We start from the raw sequence: 20,630 nt of genomic DNA, 5'->3' as shown, positions 1-20,630 counted from the left end.
GGTGGGGGGATGGAGGAGTGGGGGGGAGGAGTGGGGGGGAATTGTGGGGGGCGCAGTGGGGAGTGGGAGGAATCGTGTGGGGGGGATTGTGGAGGGAGCAGTGGGGGGGGGAGCAGTGGGGGGGGTGTGTGGGAGGAGTGGGGGGGGGGATTGTGGGGGGGGAGATTGTGGGGGGAGCAGTGGGGGGGGAGGAGTGGGGCAGGAGTGGAGGGATCCTGGGGGGGGATTGTGGGGGGCGCAGTGGGCGGGGGGATCGTGGGGGGGGGATTGTGGGGGGGAGGAGTGGTAGTGAGGATTGTGGGGGGTGCAGTGGGGGGGAAGTGTGGGGCAGCAGTGGGCGGGGGGAGGAGTGGGGGGTGAGTGGGAGGGGGAGTAGGAAGGGTTAAAGGTCGCCGCCGGGCGCGCCATGGCCGCCGCGCACATGGAGCTGCTGTGCTGGCGGGGAGCCTGGGGGCTGCCCTCGGTCGACTCGGGCTGCCTCATCGTCATGGTAGCGGCGTCTTGTTGCACACACAGCGCGCCTGCCTTCGTCGCACGGCCACTTCATGTTGCTGCCGCTTCTGTTAAGGGCGTTTAGCGCCGAGGCTCCGGCATTGCCACGGCCGCTTGGAGCGAGATGGGTGTTGTGTGTGGGCCTGCGTTGTGGGTCGCGTTCAACTGCAGCGGTAGTCGCCACTGACAGGTGTGGGGCGGGGTGGTGTAGGATTGTATGTACAGTTATGTTAATTAATGAGAGCTAGCCTCCTGATAAAAAAAAAACTATTTAGCGGCGTTTTTGTCCGCTGCTAATCGCATTGACCGCTAACGCATTCGCGCAGCTGCTGGCAGCTTTGCGCGCAGCCTGTTTGTATTGAAAGTGCGCAGTTCGTGCGCCTCCCGTTCTCGAGGTTGCGCCTTCAACCCGGGGGAGGGTTTCACCGAGTGAGATTATACATTTAGCAGTGGCCTGTCTAGTTGATACAGTCACGCCGTATTGGTCAAAGTCTGCAGTGCTTACGATATACTGCAGTGCGAACAGGGAGGGCACTAGGGGTGCATTTAATTTCAACGCAACGCTGGACGGCTCCTGTTTCAAGGTTGCACAGTACAGTACTGCATAGGCGGACGGGACTGCGTGTGGTAGCAATATATTCAGAAGCTAAATGCCGAGGTCTGGTAGGCACGACAGGACGGCTTCAGGAGTTCAGAGTTGGTGTAGTTCTGCTATTCCTCACATGAAGGAGCGCAGACTACGGTTAGTGTTTTATTGTGTGGTCCATAGGGGGGGGGGGCCCTGTTACATACTACAGTACTTGTGCTTGCCGTACTATGGTCCAACGCTAACGCTCCCCGCTTTCAACCCGCATCTATTTTAATAATTAGTTTTATGAATCTTTGCTAATCGTTTGCATATATCCTTCCCCGCACCTCCGATTAGCACGGCTGGCTACGTACATAAATACAGACCGACGTGGTGAAATGTGGTCAAATAATCTCCGCGACCAGCGTGGTGAGGTCCTCAAACAGCAGTGGATTGACAAAGGGCTGTTCGTGTATTTTGTTATCTCATTGTACTGTTGGGTTGGGAGAAAAAGCTGATCCTGTTTATCTCTAAAATCCAGACTAGAACAAATAAACTCCCTTTAAAGCACACATTCTAAATTACAGTTTTTGAAGCAAAACCTCGTCGTGTCAATAATTACGTATAAGGACTTGAACAGCATTTTTTACCCGGGCAGTTTGAAGAACGTGGAAAGAAAATATCATGAAACTCAACCGATTAAGTACATTTCGGCCTGGAGTAGCAAGTTCATCTACCACGTAAACAAATAATATAGAGCCATTTGGAATATTCAGCTACGTACTTATGGCAGTAAATTATCTTTGCTGCAATACAGTTCCCTCGTTATTTGCGAGGGATATGTTTCAGAGATGCTCGTGAATAGTCAATTTTGTGAACAATGATATTGGCCTACGAAAACCTATGTTTTGAATGAATTATCTTGAATAAATATGTAAATAATCTATGAAATACATGACAATTATAAGACAATTTCAAATTGTTCTAATTAACATAAATTATGATGATGCTGCCCATCATCACTTTATCTCATAACTTCTCATCACTTTTTTTCTCTGCCTCGATGCAGTCGTGTAGAGTTCCAGATGCGAATCGCGGATAGCAAGCTCGTGAATAACGAGGGAATACCGTACTGTATAGTGTAATGACATTGATTATCCTTTTGCAGGCATATGCCCATTTTTCCAATGCACCAGTAAAACTGAAGAAAACTGGGAATCCAAGGGAATCTGTGACAGGTCAGTGACAGCATGGTCAGGTCTTTTTCTGTCTTTGTAAAAAAGCCTTTTTAACATTAACATGCACTGAATGTGTTATGTGTTCCATATGTTGTGTTCACAGGATGTTTGCCTATCCTTAAATCTGGAGATGAAACTATTTCCAAACCACTAAATATTCTCAACTGCTTTCGCAAAGAGGTGAGAAAAAGAGCTGCTGTGACAGTGTTTGAGTAATGGTACGTTGGCATTGCTGTCAGAAGGTTTGCTTCAGTCATATAAGGGTAATTATTGCATTTTAGCAGCTCTTAAAAAGTGGCTAAGTTTAACAAAGAAGTGGTTATCCTGTACGCTGAAGATATGGCAAGGATTCGAAGAATGCATAGTGAATTTAACGAGTCTGTGCCTGACTGAGCAAGTGAATATTATCAGCCATCACCCCTCAATATTTATTAATTTATTGACCTTGTTTTAAAATACTCGGCACAGTAGGACACTGTAAATGTTTTGGATATTTTAAGCACACGTAATTAATATATACCTAGCTACGGATTCATCAATTAACTTTGTGTGAAGTCTTGTTAGCACAGTTATCTTTAATTAGTTTTAATGTGAACATTTTCAACGGTCTTTCACACGAAAATGAAAAATAGATTTAGTAATTTCAAATAAGGCAACATTTTTATGATGTAAAAACCACAATTTTGCGTAATGTGCGGGTTAAATATTGCTAATATGACTGTCGTGTATTGTGAACTGTTTATTTAACATCAATATAAAGTATATAATTTAAGAAAGCATTGGCAGGCATTACTACAGGAAATGTTTCTTACTTTTCAGCAATACAATGCAGACTATGACCTTTCTCCTAAGCAAGGGGCCGACACCATGGCGTTCGTAGCTTTGATCGAAGAGAAGCTTTTACCAGCTCTTGTGAGTATATTTGTGGTAAAAATCAATATCAGCCATGCAGTGTTTACCTCGCAGATGGATATTTTTAAATCCTTTATATTAAGATCGCGTGCTTGCTTGCTTGCGTGCTTGCTTGCTTACGACCGTGCAAATCTTTCGGTCGTTTTTTAACCCACTTCCCGTGATCCAATCGAGCTGACATTTTCCACACAGACTCGTTGTGACAGACAATTAATGTACGTGAAAAAAAAATCCCAAAATGTTACACTTTTTAGGCAAAAAAATGTATTTTACATATATTCAAATATAACTCATTCTTGGCTTTGCCTGAACGTCACAGTATAAGAGCCCAGAGCGTAACCCCTCCACAGGCCGTGGCGGAGTAGCGCAGTTGGTAGCGCCCTCGCTTCCCATGCTAAAGGTCGCGGGATCGATCCCCGCGTCCTCCACAGGCGAATATATTTTAAATCCTTTATATTAAGTTCGCTTGCTTGCTTAGGACCGTGCAAATCTTTCGCTCGTTTTTTAACCCACTTCCCGTGATCCAATCGAGCTGACATTTTCCACACAGACTCGTTGTGTGTGACAATTAATTTTTGTGAAAAAAATTTTCAAAAATTTTACACTGTTTAGGGAAAACAAATTAAATATTTAATTACCAATTGCTTAATACTGGCAGACAATCATCTGACCCATAGATTGCAGCCATCTCAAGCCAGAGGACGAGAGGACTCTAGCCGCCACGCATATAAAGGATTTAGAGTGAAAAACTTTGTTTTTACGGGTTTACTTGTTAATCTACCAAACATGAGAAGATCATGCTTACTGACTTGCATAATCAAAACTTGTTCATTACCAGCTTCACACATTTTGGGTGGACGATCAGAACTACACGGGGGTCACGAGGCCGTGGTATGCGTCGACAATGCCGTTCCCATTCAACATGTTCGCGCCATACCGATCCAGCCAGCAGGCGCTAACACGCCTCAAGCTCAGCGTGGGCCGCCCGCCGTATATGAGCCTCGCCGAAATGGAAGCCCAGGTTTGTGAGCCAATGCTGAATGTCAGCGTTTTCCACACATACATTGGCAGCCCACCATGTTATTCTTCGTGTGGTTCAAATCGCCTTTTTCATTCTACTAGGAAGAGTTAAATGAGATAAATATTGTAGTCATTTCCATCAGCTTAACCATATGAGAGCTCATGATGTGTTTACATGGCTTAATTAAATACTTTATCTTTAATTTATTGCCTATCCAGATATACTGGGATGCCAAGGAGTGTTTGAATCTATTGTCCTTCCAACTGGGTGAAAAAGCATTCTTCTTCGGAGAAATGTGAGTTTATAACTTTTCTAGTTTTTGTATACAAGTAACATTGGCAGGAAAATTATCGACACAACAATGAATTAAACATTTAGTGAATGATGGTTTAACATAAATTATGTCGATGAAAAGTGTCAGCAATTCTCACCATGTTTGCTACCCTTTGGTTTTTTCAGGCCCTCGAGCTTGGATGCGGTCGTATTTGGTCACCTTGCCCCACTACTGAAAGCCCCACTTCTCACCAAGAAACTTCAACTGCATCTCAAGGCCATTGAAAATCTCTGTGCATTTTGTGAGAGAGTGCTACTGAGGTGTTTCCCTGGACAGGCCCCAGGTACTGTATTCTTGGATGATGCCACGCACAGCAGTGCACGACATGCACCTGAAATGTACCGGCAGACTTTGTGGTAAGACAGGTTAGAAGTTGATTACGAATATAAAGAAAGTAAACTTTCTACAAGACATACTTGAGTATGCTGTCTCCTGTGCTCGCTATTTAGAGACGTAACTGAAGAAAATATAGTTGTTTGCATCACAATGCCCGACGTGAGCTTGAAGCTTCAATTATGAGAAACATAATTGTTATTAAATTTTGATTTAAAGCTTTCGTGACTGCAGGGATTCATCTTCTTAGTTCTTTCGGTAAAGTCACGTAGAAGGGAAATAATAAAAAAATAAAACATAATAAAATACAATTAATTTGCGAATGCAGCTGCGATGCAGCTTTATTACTAAAACACAACGTCTATTCTCATTGACACAATTTCAAACTCTTGTCAGACTTGGACACCGCCAAGATATAGATCTACAATAACTGTTTTTGGGGGTTTGTGTCTTCCTTTAATTAACCACAAAGCCTGCCATTTTTAAACCAAACTTCACCCAAAAAAGTACACTCTCCTTTTCTCCCTGCACTTTTGTGACTTTTTGAAAGTAAACTTTCCCCTATCAGGGTCCCCAGCAGGGCCCAATCAGCAGGATGCCAAACTGCGCAAACTGACGCAGCTGGTAAACATGGAGTCCAACCTCATCGAAAAGGTGGCGTTGCTTGAGCTAGCAGTGCTGTGTAGTGTTGTCCATTTATAATTTAAAAAATCACGACCCTCGTACTATAGCTGCATGTGTTTTTTTTATTGATTGCATGATTATTTTCCCCACTCCATATGCTTGCCACCTTTCTTATCGTTTCCCTATATCTTTACCTTGCTCATATACATTTCCTCACCTTGATTTCCTCATTTCCTTGCCTAAGGAATGACCTTACAAATGTGATTGCCTTCAATATTCACCGTAGAGCAATGCATCCAATGTGTGCAGTGTTGGCCGTACGTTTGTTTCAGCAAAGGTTAAATATATCCAATGATATCTTCACCACTGTATGATGATGAGTGAACTCTTTTGAAGAAAACATTTAAAGTCCAGACTGAACTTTTTTTGATGCAAAATAATTGTGGTTCTCAAACTTCATGATGACTTCACCTAATTGTTTAAGAAACAAGATTTTTGCAATTTCTCAATTTCATTTGTTTGGTTTAACTTGTGACGTTACATTCGGCAGTCAAGTACATCTGGTTTTTTTAATTATCAAAATGCATCGAGTCTCGTTCATTTTGCAGATGGACGGAAACCTGCGGGCGAGCCCCAAAGTGGCGCGGCGGGAGATGTCAAACCCGAGCACGACGGCCTCCACGCCGACGGAGAACGGAGCACCTTTTCCGCTTCCGTCAGCTTAGCGGCCCTCAGTTGCCTCGTCGTTCTCTCAGGCCTGCTGTCCAAGGCCCAGCAGAGGAGCCAGTGTGCATTGCACACGGCGGAGGAGAGGTGATGAAAGATGTCCGCTGCTGGTAAATGTGATCAGGGAGTGTCGATGGTCGTGCAATCAAAAGATTTGTGTTGTGTACTACGTCTCGGTTAATGGCCTACACAGGGACAAGGTACATGTGGTTCACCGTCCACATAAAAATTATAAATGCGGAGTTTTTAAAATTGCAGTGGTTTATCAGCGAAGCGTTGGCGACCCAGATCATTGTCTGATAATGGAATGTTTTAACTGGAGACCAACTTTATTAAGGTGAAGACATGCATTATTGCTAGTATGTGAAATCTGTTGCACTGGATAGAAATGCACTTTCTCCAATTGAAGTATGCCTAGTGTTTGATCATTGTGCTTTACACTTGTACGGCTTTTACTTAAATACATCGTTACCTTTGTTTAAATTCTATAGATTTATTGGAAATGGCAATTGGTTCTTTATTTGCAATAGCTGGTTAAGATTATTTTGAAATGAAACATTTGTGGTTTTGTCAACCGTTAAACACCTTTGAAAGGATGTTTCATTTTTTTTTCTACATCGCATAACTCCGCTTAAAAATAAAAATAATGTTGGTTGGCTCTTCAGGGTTCAATAATGTATTATAGGAGACTCATAACTCGTATTTTGTTTCTGTATATAACTATGTATAAACTTATGTGCTTATTCTGCAAGTGTTATTAAACACAAAATTCACATTGAAATGTTGACAAACTGTCCAAGTTTTTACACGCTTTCTTTTAACTCTGTTGTTGTCGTTGTATCCACAAATCTTGTAACTCAGTTTTCACTTCCCAATGTGGTGTCGACTGCAAACTTGGTATACTAATGTCATAATGATGACAATACTATATTCTATCATAAAAATATATATATTTTTTAATATTCTTTTTTATATGTTATGTTTTTCGGCTTGGGTCCAATTGTCTACGGTCAACTGACGTTGGCTGTAATTGGCCACGGTCCCTTACGTAATGGCAAGCTTCGGGGCCACTTCCTGGAGTCGTGGAGTTCTACCATTACTCGTACATTTCATAAAAGCGTGTTTAAAAAAAAGTTATTAAAATATTACTTATTTAGAAGTGTAAATGTTTTATTTAATGACCTGTGTTTTGTAAACTGCCTGGTGGCAGTTTTTTTTTACTCTTAAGTGTTTTCTAAGAAAAAACTACTTAGAACACGCACACAGTATTGTTGTATAGCCGCTCCAAATATGTTTTAAAATATTGTTTGCAATTGCGGTAAAATAATTAACATTTTCATTTGGGTTTAGAAAAAAATTGCATTTATTATTCTGACAATTATCAGGCGGCAACAAACCCAAGTTTTCCACATCCACTGTGCAAGCAGAACTTTATACTCTTTGGTTCTTTCGGTAAAGTTATGTGACTTTACCAAAAGAAGCAAAGAGTATGGATTCCTGCAGTCACGAAAGCTTCAAATCAAGTAGAACTTTGTTTAAAAAAAGATCAACGTGAACATGATCATAACACAAGTTGGGCATTTTGTACCAAAAAGTGAAATCAGTCAGGCACTCGTGACAATTATGCATATTTTACGACAAGTGATGAGGTTTTCTGAACCAAGGAGATCACATGATGATGATGCAACTCGTGATGTTCAACACCACCCTCTCATCGGCCCCAGATGTAGGTCTGAATTGAGTGTTCGAGACTTGTGCATTGTACAAACCCAATGTCTGGATCTGACAAGGTAAAGGTGACAGCTTCAGGTGTCCTACAGGGACAACGAGAACGAGAAATTAATACTTTTATAATAAATAAATTAATACCCCGTCCATGAGTTTAACTGGATTTGCCACCAAGGATTTACGCCACAAGATGACCAATGAACTCATGTAAAATACCAACGATAACATTGACTAGTTTTAGCATAATGATGGGGTTTTCTCCGAATGAATACAGGTGTACCCCGATATACATTAATTCGATTAACGGTGATCTGTTTTGTTCGTCATGACTTTTGGTTTACATCTCTTATTATATTTGATGCCCCCCACGGGGAGGAAGACGCTCCTCCTGCCCTTCTCCCACCCTCCCAATACCCCCCCCAACCCCTCACCGTAGCATCATCACACTGTGTGCACCAGTTTCTGGTTATTAAGTTATTGTACAGTATTTGCTTTGAATTACCTATCTATTATTCTCCATATTTATGCATTAAATTATATTGTGTTGAAAAGTTATTTTAGTAGAATTTGGGTCTGAAAAATATTTCTCGAACGCATGTTAGGCGAAATAATAGGACCTTATGGGAAAATATGTTTCGATATATGATTTTTCACTTTACGTTCAGGTTTTTCAAGAACGCAATCCAAACGTAAATTGAGGTGTGCCCATATTGCACTGGAAACTAATCCATGTCTTTGAAATAAAGTGTGAAGTGCGTCCCCTCCATCTAGCCTATATTTTGCCTGATGTCACTGAGGTTTATTTGTACAGCAATTCCTCACCTGTTTAGTACGACCATTACCCCCAAGCCGTCTGGTCGAATAAAAGCAACCATTTCCAGCTTTGTGCTGCCACTAGTTTCCAGAGCAATTCTCTGAGAGCCCTCCGGTATGAACTTGCTGTGAATTGGAAAATAGTAAAAATTAATGCCATCATTGATCGCTGCACCACGATGCAAAATAAAGCTAAGACTGGCAGCATATTCACAGTTTTGGCTTAAGGGGATAGCAATCAAAGTACTTGCCCAGGGTGCAAAGCTGTAAGAGCAATAGAAAATGTATAAATACATAATATTTAATAGTTGTAGCCAATTTAATGTTACGTTATAAAGCGGGGTATATAATGGGTCATGCACACATGTCAAATAATAGGTAACAAAAGAAAACATGCCATGGCTATTACCAGAGGTTTACTTTCAAGGGGCATTAAATTCTTTGTTCACCCAGAATAACACATTAGGGATGGGCCTGTTCTACGGTATTTCAAGTTTATCGCCAAACGCCTAGCATAGTAAGGATTAATGTTGCCTGTAATTGTTTTGCAAACCTGAAATGGGCCATGTGGTAGAATAGGGGCTGCTTGTAGAAGACACCTTTGCTTCTGTCCACTATGATGGGACTGTCCACAAAGTTCTGCACCCAGTTAGGACCTCCCTGGAGGTCTAGTGCTAGGTTCCAGTCTGTCCATCCCACCACCCAGTGGTTTAGATCCTGCAAAACAAGAAAGCGATTATCCTGGCTATTTTTATAATCGATACACATTTCTAAACTGCATCATGGTTTCGTATAATAAACGTACACTTGAATGTTTTTTCTCGTAAAAATGGCTCGCACCTGGATGATGTCGTGACTGTATTCATCGCCTCTCTCCCAGCTGCCAAGTAGTACTGCCTTCTCCCAGGGATTGGAGCCAGCGCATGCCTCGGTTGCAAAGAGAAAGTGCTCCGGGAATAGGTTGTGCGTCAGGCTGAGAGTGGGTTCGGCTGGTATGATGAGGTCAAGGTACCAATGCACTGCAATGCCACTCACGTACTTTGCAGCCTTTGAATCTCCCAGCACCTGAAGTAATTTGATTATGATTAACATATCTATTAAAATAAAACGTATCAGAAAACGTAGTGGTACACAATCCAAACATTTCCATTTTTCGAAGTTAATACAAAGAGATTATCGTACATGGCCATAGATCACACAAACGCCTTTTGATATTTTCTGCACAAAGCCTTGCAGATTGTAAAGGACAGTTTGTAGAGAAATGCTGTGGTTTTGTTTTACCAATATTCTCAAATGCAAAAGGTGGCGGTTATGCATTTCTCAAACCCTACATTTTTTGTATTTTAAAAATATTTTTTCCAATTGTATTCCAATGGTGCTATCGGGATCATATAATTCCTGATAACCGATAGCCCAAGTGCACCACTGCATCATTATATGACGACTGTAAGGGTGATTATGTTATCCGCACTTGTTTGTGCAGCTCAATACCCTACTGTTGCAAGGCAAACCATCAATGTCCTCGGAGCTGGAACTGCACATTTTGGTAAAAATCAGGATATTTTGGTTGCCCTCACTGAAATCATCAACTGATGACACTTGAGAAACAGGTTGAACCACAGGCCATTGCCCTGATTCGAATCCAGAATCTCAGCAGTGCCAACTTGGTGTTTTGTTAGTGTTAGTGTCGGCTATCTGATCCACCAAGCCAACTTACTCAAATCTTACATTTTTCAACATTTTGCATCAGAAATAGAATACTTGTCAGTCCCCTTGGATCAACAAAGCTCGACTCACCACTCGTGCCCAAAGCGGAAGCTGTATGCGTTCATCGTCCAGAATCATGAGCTGTACGCTGTGGTGGCGGCTCCCGTGCAGTGCAGGCCCCAGATCCATGGCGATAAAGTCCCGTTGTTGCTCGGGTGTAAAGCCGAGGCACTGGAAGGTGAAATTGGTGAACTCGCCGTCGGTGGGCTCATTCTGCGCCGTCAATGCCCAAAACGTCAAGTTGTGCTTGGCATACTCATCCAGGAACCTTCAAGTACGGACACACATGCTTAGTGTCATTGTTGCAGAAGTATTTTTTTATCACATGCAAACCGTTCAATGACACTGTATGTATGTATGTTGAACTTCTTTCGCACCGTACATAGCCAACCGTGCTAATCGGAGGTGCGGGGATAGGACAAACTAAACACAAAACGCAGTTCTAAAGAAATTAGATTTAAATCTAGATTTAAAGGTGCATAGCTCCAGTGGCTCCCTAATATCGGAAGAGCATTCCAGACGGCCGCAGAAGTGCATCTGAAAGCGCGCGATGCAGAGACCATCTTTGTTCGATGGTTAGCCAGAATCCACGGTGAGGATGACGAGTTTGCGTGATGGTTTATGCTCCTTAACGACTTGCAGTAGTAAAGCAACGTACCATAAGTAATCATAGCACATGTGAACAACTTTCTGGAGGGTGTGTATACTTTGAAAATATAAGGTGTTCTCACTTAACAAAGTAGTTGGCCCATGCCTTGTAGTAAACACCTCCAGGCTGTCCCTTGATGGTTCCTTTGCCTGTAAGTGCACCGTTGGTTTTCATCCAAGCAGGCGATGTCCAGGGACTGGCAAACAGTGACACTGGGCGCTGAGACATACTAAGTGCCTGCTTCAGCAGTGGGATCTGCAAATTAAGCGGGGCAAAAGGAAGAAAAGCTGCAAAATGCTCATTGGTGGGAAACACTGAAAATGTAATAACATTTATAAAAATAACTTTCCCCAACCTTGTACTTAATGTCCTCTTTGGCGAGGCTGAATTTCTTGAGGTCAAAATCATCGGGAGTGTCGGCATAAGTGTAGGGCCGAGTGGAGAAGTCACATCCTGCCATCGGCAGTCGAACGATGTTGTATTCGGCTCCTGGAAAACAAGCAGGGGCGTTACACATGCTGTCATCACAAGAGAAGAAATACATTGAGGGTCAAATGAGCGCTGCTCACCGTCTTCAGTGAAGTATGCACGCAGAAGCATCTCTTGAGCAGGCGGTGGAAGACTCAAGATGTTGATGGCTGCTGCGTCAGTCAGCGCACCTCCAAAACCTTTCACCTTTTGGTACTTTCTGGTCGGGTCTAATTTCACGGTCAGGTCTGTGGTTGACAACAAAATGTGCAATCAGCAAGTTTAATGTTGTTCTAACGCATGGCGCTGTTCATTATTAGCCATTCACTTGCGTCAGTGTACTTGCACCATTTTACACACTTGTCAATGTACTTGTAATAACAGTCATGCTCTGACTTTGTATTTGTTTGACTTTGAATTGGCTCAATGAACCAACATTCATCCTCAACCAGCAATCGTGTTGGTTTTGATCGTAACAATATTCATGGCGATTATGATGACTGATATCGACCCCCCATATTAGCTGCCGCCGATTGCTATTGCGATGCACGTCACTGCATATCAGCACTGACCAGGTTGCGTCTGCTGAGCTTGGAAGACCAAGTTGCTTCGCACGAGCCGCTTTCCGTTGCGGTCAGTCTGGTACAGAGCCACCTGTGCACGTCCCAGCGGCCCCAGTGGCTCGGGCGAGTCGCAGCTTTTCGAGTCGCAGCGGCAAACCACGGAGCTCTGGCCAAAGCTCTGTGCGGCGCACGGCTGTGCCACAGCGCCCCCTGCAGTTGACGGCACGACACATTCAGAGCACGAGGTGGCGAGGACATTACAACATTTCAATGAAAACTTAGTTAAATACCGTATTAAAACACTGTCAAGGGGATCCTGCAATGAGATATTTTCCCACTTTTTCAACGGTTTTACTTAACTTGATTCCTCTGTTTGTCGTGGTCAAATCTTGTCATCAAAATTTCGTCCACTTCCCGTTGTCCAATCAATTCCACATTTTGCACACGGACTCAGATCCGGTGACAATGCATGCCTGTATCAAAATCGGCATCAATTAATCAATTAATTCGCTACTTTAAAGCAATTTACATTTTGTTTGGACGCCTTATTATTTACTCGGACCCTGGGAACCCCCGGACCCGACGTCCTTTTAAGGGCCGGGACCGAGTGGACCAGTGGCCGGGACCCCGAGGACCTTGGATGGGTCGGGTCAGCTAGCCTCCCCTAGGTCCCACTAGCCGGAGGGCTTATATCGAGGAAGTAATCCCAGTGAGGACACACTAGCCTGGAGGCTATACCTCCCCAGGGTATCTGGTGGAACGGGCCAATACCCCTTTGTGTAAGGGACCTTGTGTTACCGTTACAGTTATTATAAATAAACGTGTTGCCTCCAGAGAAGACTGGGTCTCCATCTTTACACGACACTTGTTTCGTCTTTCAATCAAGACAAAGAATCCGTGTGAAAATCTCACAATGCAGTGCACCCCATTTTATCGGAAAGAGGCGACAGCGAGCAAGAAAAAAACATGAATTGTCTCCATTGGAATCCATCTTTTCTCAGCAACGTCCAAATCAACCAACACAACATGGCCAGCAGTTAAGTTTTGTGCTGCATGTATTTGAATCATGCATAGAAACTGACAGATCCATTGACACACACACCCACAGGGGAAATACACCACGTGAAATATCTCCTCCAAAGTTATTTGACTGAACTTCAGGATCCACATCAAGATTAAAGTATGCCTAAAGTCAAGGTATTATAGATTATACGCGGTAAGTACCCGGCGTTGCCTTGGCGAAAAAGACAGACACACACATCGACTTACACAGACATCGACCCACACACATAGAAACACATCGACTTACACGCACACACACACATATGGACTCACACAGACAGACATCGACTTTAGACACACACATGGAGTTAGACACACACATCGACTCACAAACACACATAGACTTACACACACATATCGACTCACACATACATAGACTCACACACACATTGTCCTACACACACACATATGGACTTACAAAGACACACATATCGACTAAGACACACACATGGACTAAGACACCACACATGGTCTGTCACACACACACACATTGCCGTACACACATCGACTGACACATCAACTCGCACACGCACATAGAGCCACACACACATGGACTGACACACACACATGGACTGACACACATGGACTTACACACACACGTACGTACACACACACAACAACAACCGCCATTCGTTGACATCATCACAATGCTTGTGCCAGGCTATGTGCACCTTAACGCCACGTGAAGTGTCGAACGCCCGCTGGCAGGAGGTCACGGGGCAGACTCAGGTGCTACGGGTCGACTGACTGAGATGACTGGCTGATGAACCACCTGTGCCCCCTACTGTGCTAACTTGCTGTGCTTTAGCCACCCGGCGCTCCGCTTGTTGTTTTGAGCGTCGCTCCTCCGCCCTCCATTGTTGTTGGAGGGCGACTGCCTCCAACTGCCCAGTAGCGTCCTTCACGAGCCTCCTCCACAGAGGCCGATCTTGACATCGTTGGTACCAGTCATCGACAAGTCCACTCAGCTCCACATTCTCCTGTACCACATCACTCCATCTCTTCTCTAGCCCGTGCCGCGCCCGTTTAGCCCCCTCGATCCCGGCGGAATAAAAGCTGTTTAGGCATGCGATGGCTGGGCATGCGAGCTACATGGCCCAGCCAACGCAGCCTTGCCTGCCGTAGGAGGTCACCAATGGGACTTTGTCCAGATCTTTAAAGGATTTGTGAGCTCCTCACACAATCCAGCCTGGTTAAACCCAAGATGGATCGTAGGCAGGCCAGCCTAAATGTTTCTAACTGGCGAAGATGTTCCATTAGGGGGGTCCACGTTTCGCAAGCGTAAAGAAGGGAGGGAATGACCGTTGCCGAGAAGACCTGGAGCTTCGCGCGGAGCAAGAGACCAGGTAGCTTCCACACAGCGTTACGCAGCCGATGAAAAGATAATGCCGCTCAACTGATTCGGAGTGAAACCTCTGATGTTAATCCGGAGCCGGTCATGAGCACACTGTCCAGGTATGGGAAACTCTCCACTCTCTCCACAACTGCCCCATCACCAATTGTGAGTTGTGGGGGTGGATTGTCCGATGGTACAAAAAACCCAGGCAGGTGTTTAGTTTTGGTGGGGCTGATGGTAGGGCCCAACCCCACGACTCATCCATTGACACGACAGTCAATGGTACAGTGTATAGTAACAAATAGTATAACATTTATATGCTTAATACAATGTACAAAGTAATATATAGTATCGTAATTGTATAGTAAACATATAGCAGTGTGATACACATTAGGGTGGGTAGAATAATACATAGTGGTTTATAGCAATACAGTATATAATTTAATGTTGGGTTTATCTATGGCAGTATATAGTACGGTGTATGCTCGTGTGATGTAAGAGAATAAAGTTTAGATGGAAGCCTATTATATAATTTTTACGACGTAGAATTGTAATGTATTGCTTGCTGTTAGTAACTCAGCTTATTGTAGAGTATAGTAAGTATACTGATGATGTTATGCAGTTCATACTTTAGTTTTTTATGTAGTTTATACTTTAGTTTTCTACGTGGTTGTTTAGTAACTGCAGCTGCACACTATTAACATTCCTTTCCTTTGTTAATGCTACTCCCTGCACCCTCCCTTGGTGCTGCTGATCCTGCATAATGCATGGGCATAGTATGACTTTGAAACCCCCCCGCCCTCCTCCTACGCATTTCCCATGAATATGCTAAATTCCTCTTGATATGCACATTCTTTTTGTTAAGGCGCTCTTCTTCCACCTCCAACCCAGCTTATATATAAGCTCCTAGCTTGGCAGTGTCTCATTCTTCACCTGAAGATGGCTGCTTGCGTTGTAGCCGAAACGTCGTGAGAATTATTTTATTTTACTATGTTTTATTTTTATTATTTTATTACTTCCCTTCTACGTGACTTTACCGAAAGAACCAAGAAGAAGGGCCCAACCTCTTAGTGGCAAGCTCCAGGTTCAGCAGTAGTGTCTCCAACTCCTCCTCTGAGTGAGCAGCAATCACCAGAGCATCGGCATACATAACATGGTTGAGCAATAGGGAGCCATCCCTTGACCGCACCTGGGCATCGATCAGCCTCCCATTGTATCTGTACCAGATGGGAATTCCTCCGGTACAGCCATTGAAGGCTTCACAAACTTCGTGGTCAAAATATATGCTAATAATGTGGGAGCCAGAGGACATCCCTGTCGCACTGCAAGGTGTAGAGTGAATGGCTCTGACTCACGGCCACGTAGTTTTACGCGGGGCCGCTCACCATCATTAAGGTCCTTAAGGAACGTGAGCAAAGGGTGAGGGACTCCGAAAGCATTAAAAACAACCCAGAGGCTAAGCCTACTGATGGTATCACACACGTATCGACACATGGACTCACATGCACACATGGACCTACAGACACGCAAAGAAATGGACTTACACCGACTCACATGGAGCCACGCACACACAGCGACTAACACACACGCACATGGACTGACACACACATATCAACTCACACACACCAACACATCGACTCACACACACACATCGACGTGCACAGCAATCCCCGATGATGGCACAGCTATCAGCATCGCAGTACTACGTATCAGTAAATAGCGTGACATGCGCAATCGAAACAATATAAATGCATTGAAGAAATAAGCTGAATTAAGTGTACATTAAAGAGCAGCAGTACGCACAGGTAAGTTAAGCAGGCTACAGTCTAGATTATAGACTGCCAGTACGCCGACTCAATGACATAAGCATTGCTACAGTCGACATAAAAAGCTGTCAATACGGTCAGCAGCTGAAAAAGCAGGATACTGTCAACATGAAAGGTTGGCAGTACACTGAGTGAGGTAAAGAAGCAGGCAACAGATTATAGACTGGCATACACTCACAATGGCTAAAAGAAAAATTAGCAGTGTAGATAATAGTGCCAGTGCACTGACGTTAATTAATGAGCAGTCAGCAGGCCACAGCACAGACTGGCAGTACACGCTCGCAGCATCATAAAAACACACCTAAAGAAGGAAATATTTAGCAACCTATTAATGAAAAATTAGTTTTTTGCACACAAACATTATTAGTGTAATATCTGGCAACATATTTGATTTATAATAGTAAACAATGAACCTGAGTTCTTAGCGAAAGATTCAATAACATTGTACTTTACATTGCCGTGGTGAAGCCTAGTCCTGTGCAGAGCCCGCGGCCTCGCCTAGATTGCCCAGCCAGAGGAGGTGACACATTGCCAGGCTGGGGGCTGGGCCACTACCCCCCCACCATCCCCCCGCCCGAGCTATAATCATACAGTTACATGATAATTTCTCACATTAACATAATTAGCCCCGGCCACTTCTTTATGACCCTTGGGCTACACCCATTTCAAACCTTTTAAAACAGACTGCCTCAGCAGCAGACCATGTTTTCCCACCTGATGCCGGACGCTTGTGTTGCTCCCGAAACGTCGTGATTTATTTTATTTTCTACCTACGTGACTTTACCGAAAGAACCAAAGAGTATGGATTCCTGCAGTCACGAAAGCTTCAAATCAAGATTACAATCATACTATCTAAGCGCTATAATATTAGTATCTACCAACCCGATAGTAGTAAGTGCACACATTTGGAGTGGGGGGGAGAGGAGGGGAGCGGGCCAGGGAAATAATTAAATAAAAATCGCACTCAATTGTTAACTTAACTACTTCAAAGTTGACGGATGGGAAAACGGAATAACCTATGCCAAGCAAGGGGCTTACGGCGTGGGGTACTCAGCTAATTTTTTTTACGTAAACCCCACGTTTTGAGAGCCAAATCCCTCGAAAACGCGCGTGCGCAGACAGACAGACGGACAGACAGATGGATAGACGGACAGACAAAAATTTACTTTCATAGATTAGATATATATTTGTGTAAGTCAAAAATGCCACGGTCCCTAAACTGTGGAATCGGTTCGCACAAAAAGTAGGCTCCGCGTGTCTCATGCGCCATTGACGTACTTCTCGACCGTGAGTTAAACAAAGTTGTTAATAAAAGCGTTGTTTAAAAAAAACTTTTTTAAAGGAGTTTATTTACGGTGTATTTTGAAGAAACGATAGTGGCAGTGGCCGAGTGTTAAGAGGATTGTAGCACATCTGTTGTTCACTTCATTGTATATTTTTAAGAGCGTGTGCTTATTGAAATCCTTGTTCACGTTTATCAACCTGTACAGGTAGTCTTCTACTTACGATGGAGATGCGTTACGACGACCCCATCGTAAGTCAAAATATCGTAAGTCAAAGATGGCCTAGCCTACCCAGGAGTCTTAAAGAATGAAGATAATTTAGCAAAACAGAGCAATTTACAGTACCGTACTCTATAAACTATATACTGTATGTATTTATTAATTACAATACTGTATTGCACAGTAAAATGTAAAGTATAAAAGACAAGGTAAATTCTTAGACTACCTATATGAACTGCTATTTAATAGAAAGTTTTTTTCAGGAAACAAGCCTATCTGCATCACACAAGGCGGGAGATGCGTACATCCTGGCAGCGTCCCAACACAGTATCGTACCTCGTACGCTGCTGCGTTTGCCTACCGCGCGAAATTTAAAATATTTTATAATTTTGTCGTATCGCCATCGTAAGATCGAAATATCGTAAGTCGAACTGTCGTAACTCAGGGACTATCTGTATTTAATTATTGCTATTCGTAAATGCAACGTGTAATCAGACGGGTGGTACCTTTGCATCTTCCAGCCCACACTCCTCCCAAAAGCAAGGCGACAATAACACCAAGTGATTGCGCCTTCATGTCGCCAAATCTGCAGTCTCCACAATAACACCTGCAAAGGGGGCAAACGGTGAAATGAGGAACTCCAATGCAGGGAACGAATTACACATTGCAAGGGACTCATCTACTTACGAACGTGGTATGTTCTAGAAGTCTGTTCACAAGTCGATTTGTTCGTAAGTCCAACTTGACTTCTGTCGATTACAAGCATGTTGTATGGCATGTACACTAAACACGGGGAATGGTTTTAAAAGTTGAATAATATCCTGTAGATGCCACTGGTTCTTCATGTTCTATTGCGCGGCGGTTGAACTTACGACTCTCGTTCCGAACGGGCAACTGGACAGGTTTGTTCGTATCTCTGTAAGTTCGTAAGTCGATTATTCATAAGTAGAGGAGTCGATGTACGTGTGTACACAATCGTTTGTAGTGCATTAAATATTCAGTGCATGATTACAAGTTCACTCCTTTAAGTTATTGGTGAAGTATGGTCAAATGGCCAGCACGCCGACGGGGGGGGGGCGGGAGACCCTCGTTATCCAGCAGTGGATTGACAAAGTCTCTACGCGATTAGACATTATTCCATGGATAATACGTTGGCAAAGGTGCACAAGCATCAACACAAACTCAACACGCCCGTCAATGACACTGCGGCCTTAAAAGGAGGAGGGGGGAGGGGAGAAACCGTATGGGCGACGTTTCGGCCAATTACCCTTCTTCACAGCCAGTGCGTGCATCGCGTGTGCCATGAATATCAGCGGCGTGCGTGTCTCGTGTCCGCTGTCGACGAATGCACACGGGGGCACCCAACTTCGCGACACTTTGCACCGAGTTCACTCACGGGCGTGCGGCCGTTCCCCACCAAAAGGGGGTCACACCGAGCGAGCAAAGTCGTGCCGGGGAGGGGCTCCCTGTCGTGTTCTCGTGTTGCCCGGGGGGGAGGTGGTGGGCTCAAGTTGAACTCCGGTCCCAGGTTTCGGAGGAGAGAGAGAACGAGGGTACTTGCTCCGGCAGTACAGTAAAACTGGAACGATACAGAGAAGATTAGCATGGTCACTGCGCAATGATGACACGCAAATTCGTGAAGCGTTCCATTTGGGGGGGGGGGGTGGGAGGTTACATAAAGCAAAGCATTAAAAAAATTGATGAACGAAGCAAAGTGCCGACTATACCGAGCATCTTCTTGTTTCCACTGATTGTAAACAAAGAGAGAGGACGAGAGAGAGAGACGATGACTCATGGAGTTGCGGCGTGACTCAGCCCGGACTCGACCGCTCCACCCCCACCACCACCACCTTGATTGCCTGTCGGATGACTCCCCACCACCACTGGGCCAAGGAGACGACGGGGAGCAAATACAGAAGAAGGAGACGACGCAAAGCAGCAGCAGCAGCAGGAGGAGGAGGAAGAGGAGGATGGGGCGAGAGACCTTCAATGTGCAGTGGAGATGAGGCCACGGGCGGGTAAGCGGTGGTGGTGGTGGCGTTGTTGTTGTTGATGGTGGCGTTGATGTTGTTGATGTGGTGGTGATGTTGATGGTGGCGGTGTTGATGATGGTGGCGGTGGATTTGCAGTCACTGCTTCCTGCATCGCGTCGTACAAAAAGGGCGAGGCGACTGCCCCCGTGTGGTCTGAGCTGTTGTTTGGATTTTTTTTTGTTTAGAACCAAAAAAATATCTGCCCCTTTATTGTGCTGCGTCACGTCGCGTTTAGGATGAGAGCGAGAGAGAGATTTGTTTTACATTGCTGCAGCACCACCGCACCCAACGATCCGTCAATTCTTAACGATTCTGTGTCGATATTTAATGACATATTTTGTGGGGGGAGAGGGAAAGAAAAAGACAACATCCCCAACGTTGAACCAACATTGGGCACTTGATGAGCATGTGGTTGGAATCGTTGAACCAACGTCGGCTCAACGTTGATCCAACAGCTCCATTATTTTGTTTACTGGTTTTGTGTCATCCATGGCGTGAGCCTAGCCCGGTCGTCTTTCTCAGTTGGACTGTGCGTCTCCTCTACATCGCTGTCAACCCCATAAGGTTTATAACCCCCTATTCTTGTACAGGGGAATTGTGTTTTCAGGTCCATACGGCCGTACAGCCGTTTCAAT

At 44.3% G+C, this 20,630-nt stretch overlaps 2 protein-coding genes and 1 pseudogene across 4 annotated transcripts; 2 read left to right on the top strand and 1 right to left on the bottom strand.

The window, feature by feature from the left end:
• Positions 1-358: 358 nt before the first annotated feature.
• Positions 359-6,948, top strand: LOC144935420 (metaxin-3-like). Of its 2 annotated transcripts, XM_078862032.1 has the most exons (9): positions 360-490; positions 2,229-2,298; positions 2,402-2,478; positions 3,118-3,210; positions 4,049-4,231; positions 4,450-4,526; positions 4,691-4,848; positions 5,467-5,552; positions 6,131-6,946. In XM_078862032.1, the coding sequence occupies exons 1-9, from the start codon at positions 407-409 to the stop codon at positions 6,245-6,247; spliced, it is 945 nt and encodes a 314-aa protein (XP_078718158.1). In that variant the 5' UTR covers positions 360-406; the 3' UTR covers positions 6,248-6,946. The 2 variants fall into 2 exon arrangements, with proteins under 2 accessions (XP_078718157.1, XP_078718158.1); XM_078862031.1 differs by lacking the exon at positions 5,467-5,552 and having other exon boundaries at positions 359-490; positions 6,131-6,948.
• Positions 6,949-7,154: 206 nt separating this feature from the next.
• On the bottom strand, positions 7,155-20,108 carry GBA1 (glucosylceramidase beta 1). 2 transcript variants are annotated; one of them, XM_078862029.1, is made up of 12 exons: positions 19,947-20,108; positions 19,359-19,541; positions 18,469-18,569; positions 12,246-12,446; positions 11,775-11,921; positions 11,561-11,694; positions 11,288-11,460; positions 10,587-10,824; positions 9,630-9,854; positions 9,343-9,506; positions 8,799-8,915; positions 7,155-8,062 (listed from the first exon to the last, which is right to left on the bottom strand). In XM_078862029.1, exons 3-12 carry the CDS (start codon positions 18,536-18,538, stop codon positions 7,960-7,962), a joined length of 1,572 nt encoding a protein of 523 aa, XP_078718155.1. In that variant the 5' UTR covers positions 18,539-18,569; positions 19,359-19,541; positions 19,947-20,108; the 3' UTR covers positions 7,155-7,959. The 2 variants fall into 2 exon arrangements, with proteins under 2 accessions (XP_078718155.1, XP_078718156.1); XM_078862030.1 differs by lacking the exon at positions 19,947-20,108 and adding an exon at positions 19,813-19,833.
• On the top strand, positions 19,521-19,614 carry LOC144935625 (U6 spliceosomal RNA; annotated as a pseudogene).
• Positions 20,109-20,630: the final 522 nt, after the last annotated feature.

The sequence above is a fragment of the Lampetra fluviatilis genome, chromosome 13 (genome assembly GCF_964198595.1).
Source record: "Lampetra fluviatilis chromosome 13, kcLamFluv1.1, whole genome shotgun sequence".
Lineage (NCBI taxonomy): Eukaryota > Metazoa > Chordata > Hyperoartia > Petromyzontiformes > Petromyzontidae > Lampetra > Lampetra fluviatilis.
The sequence above is the reverse complement of the archived record's forward strand: the minus strand, read 5'-3'. Positions and strand labels throughout refer to the sequence as shown.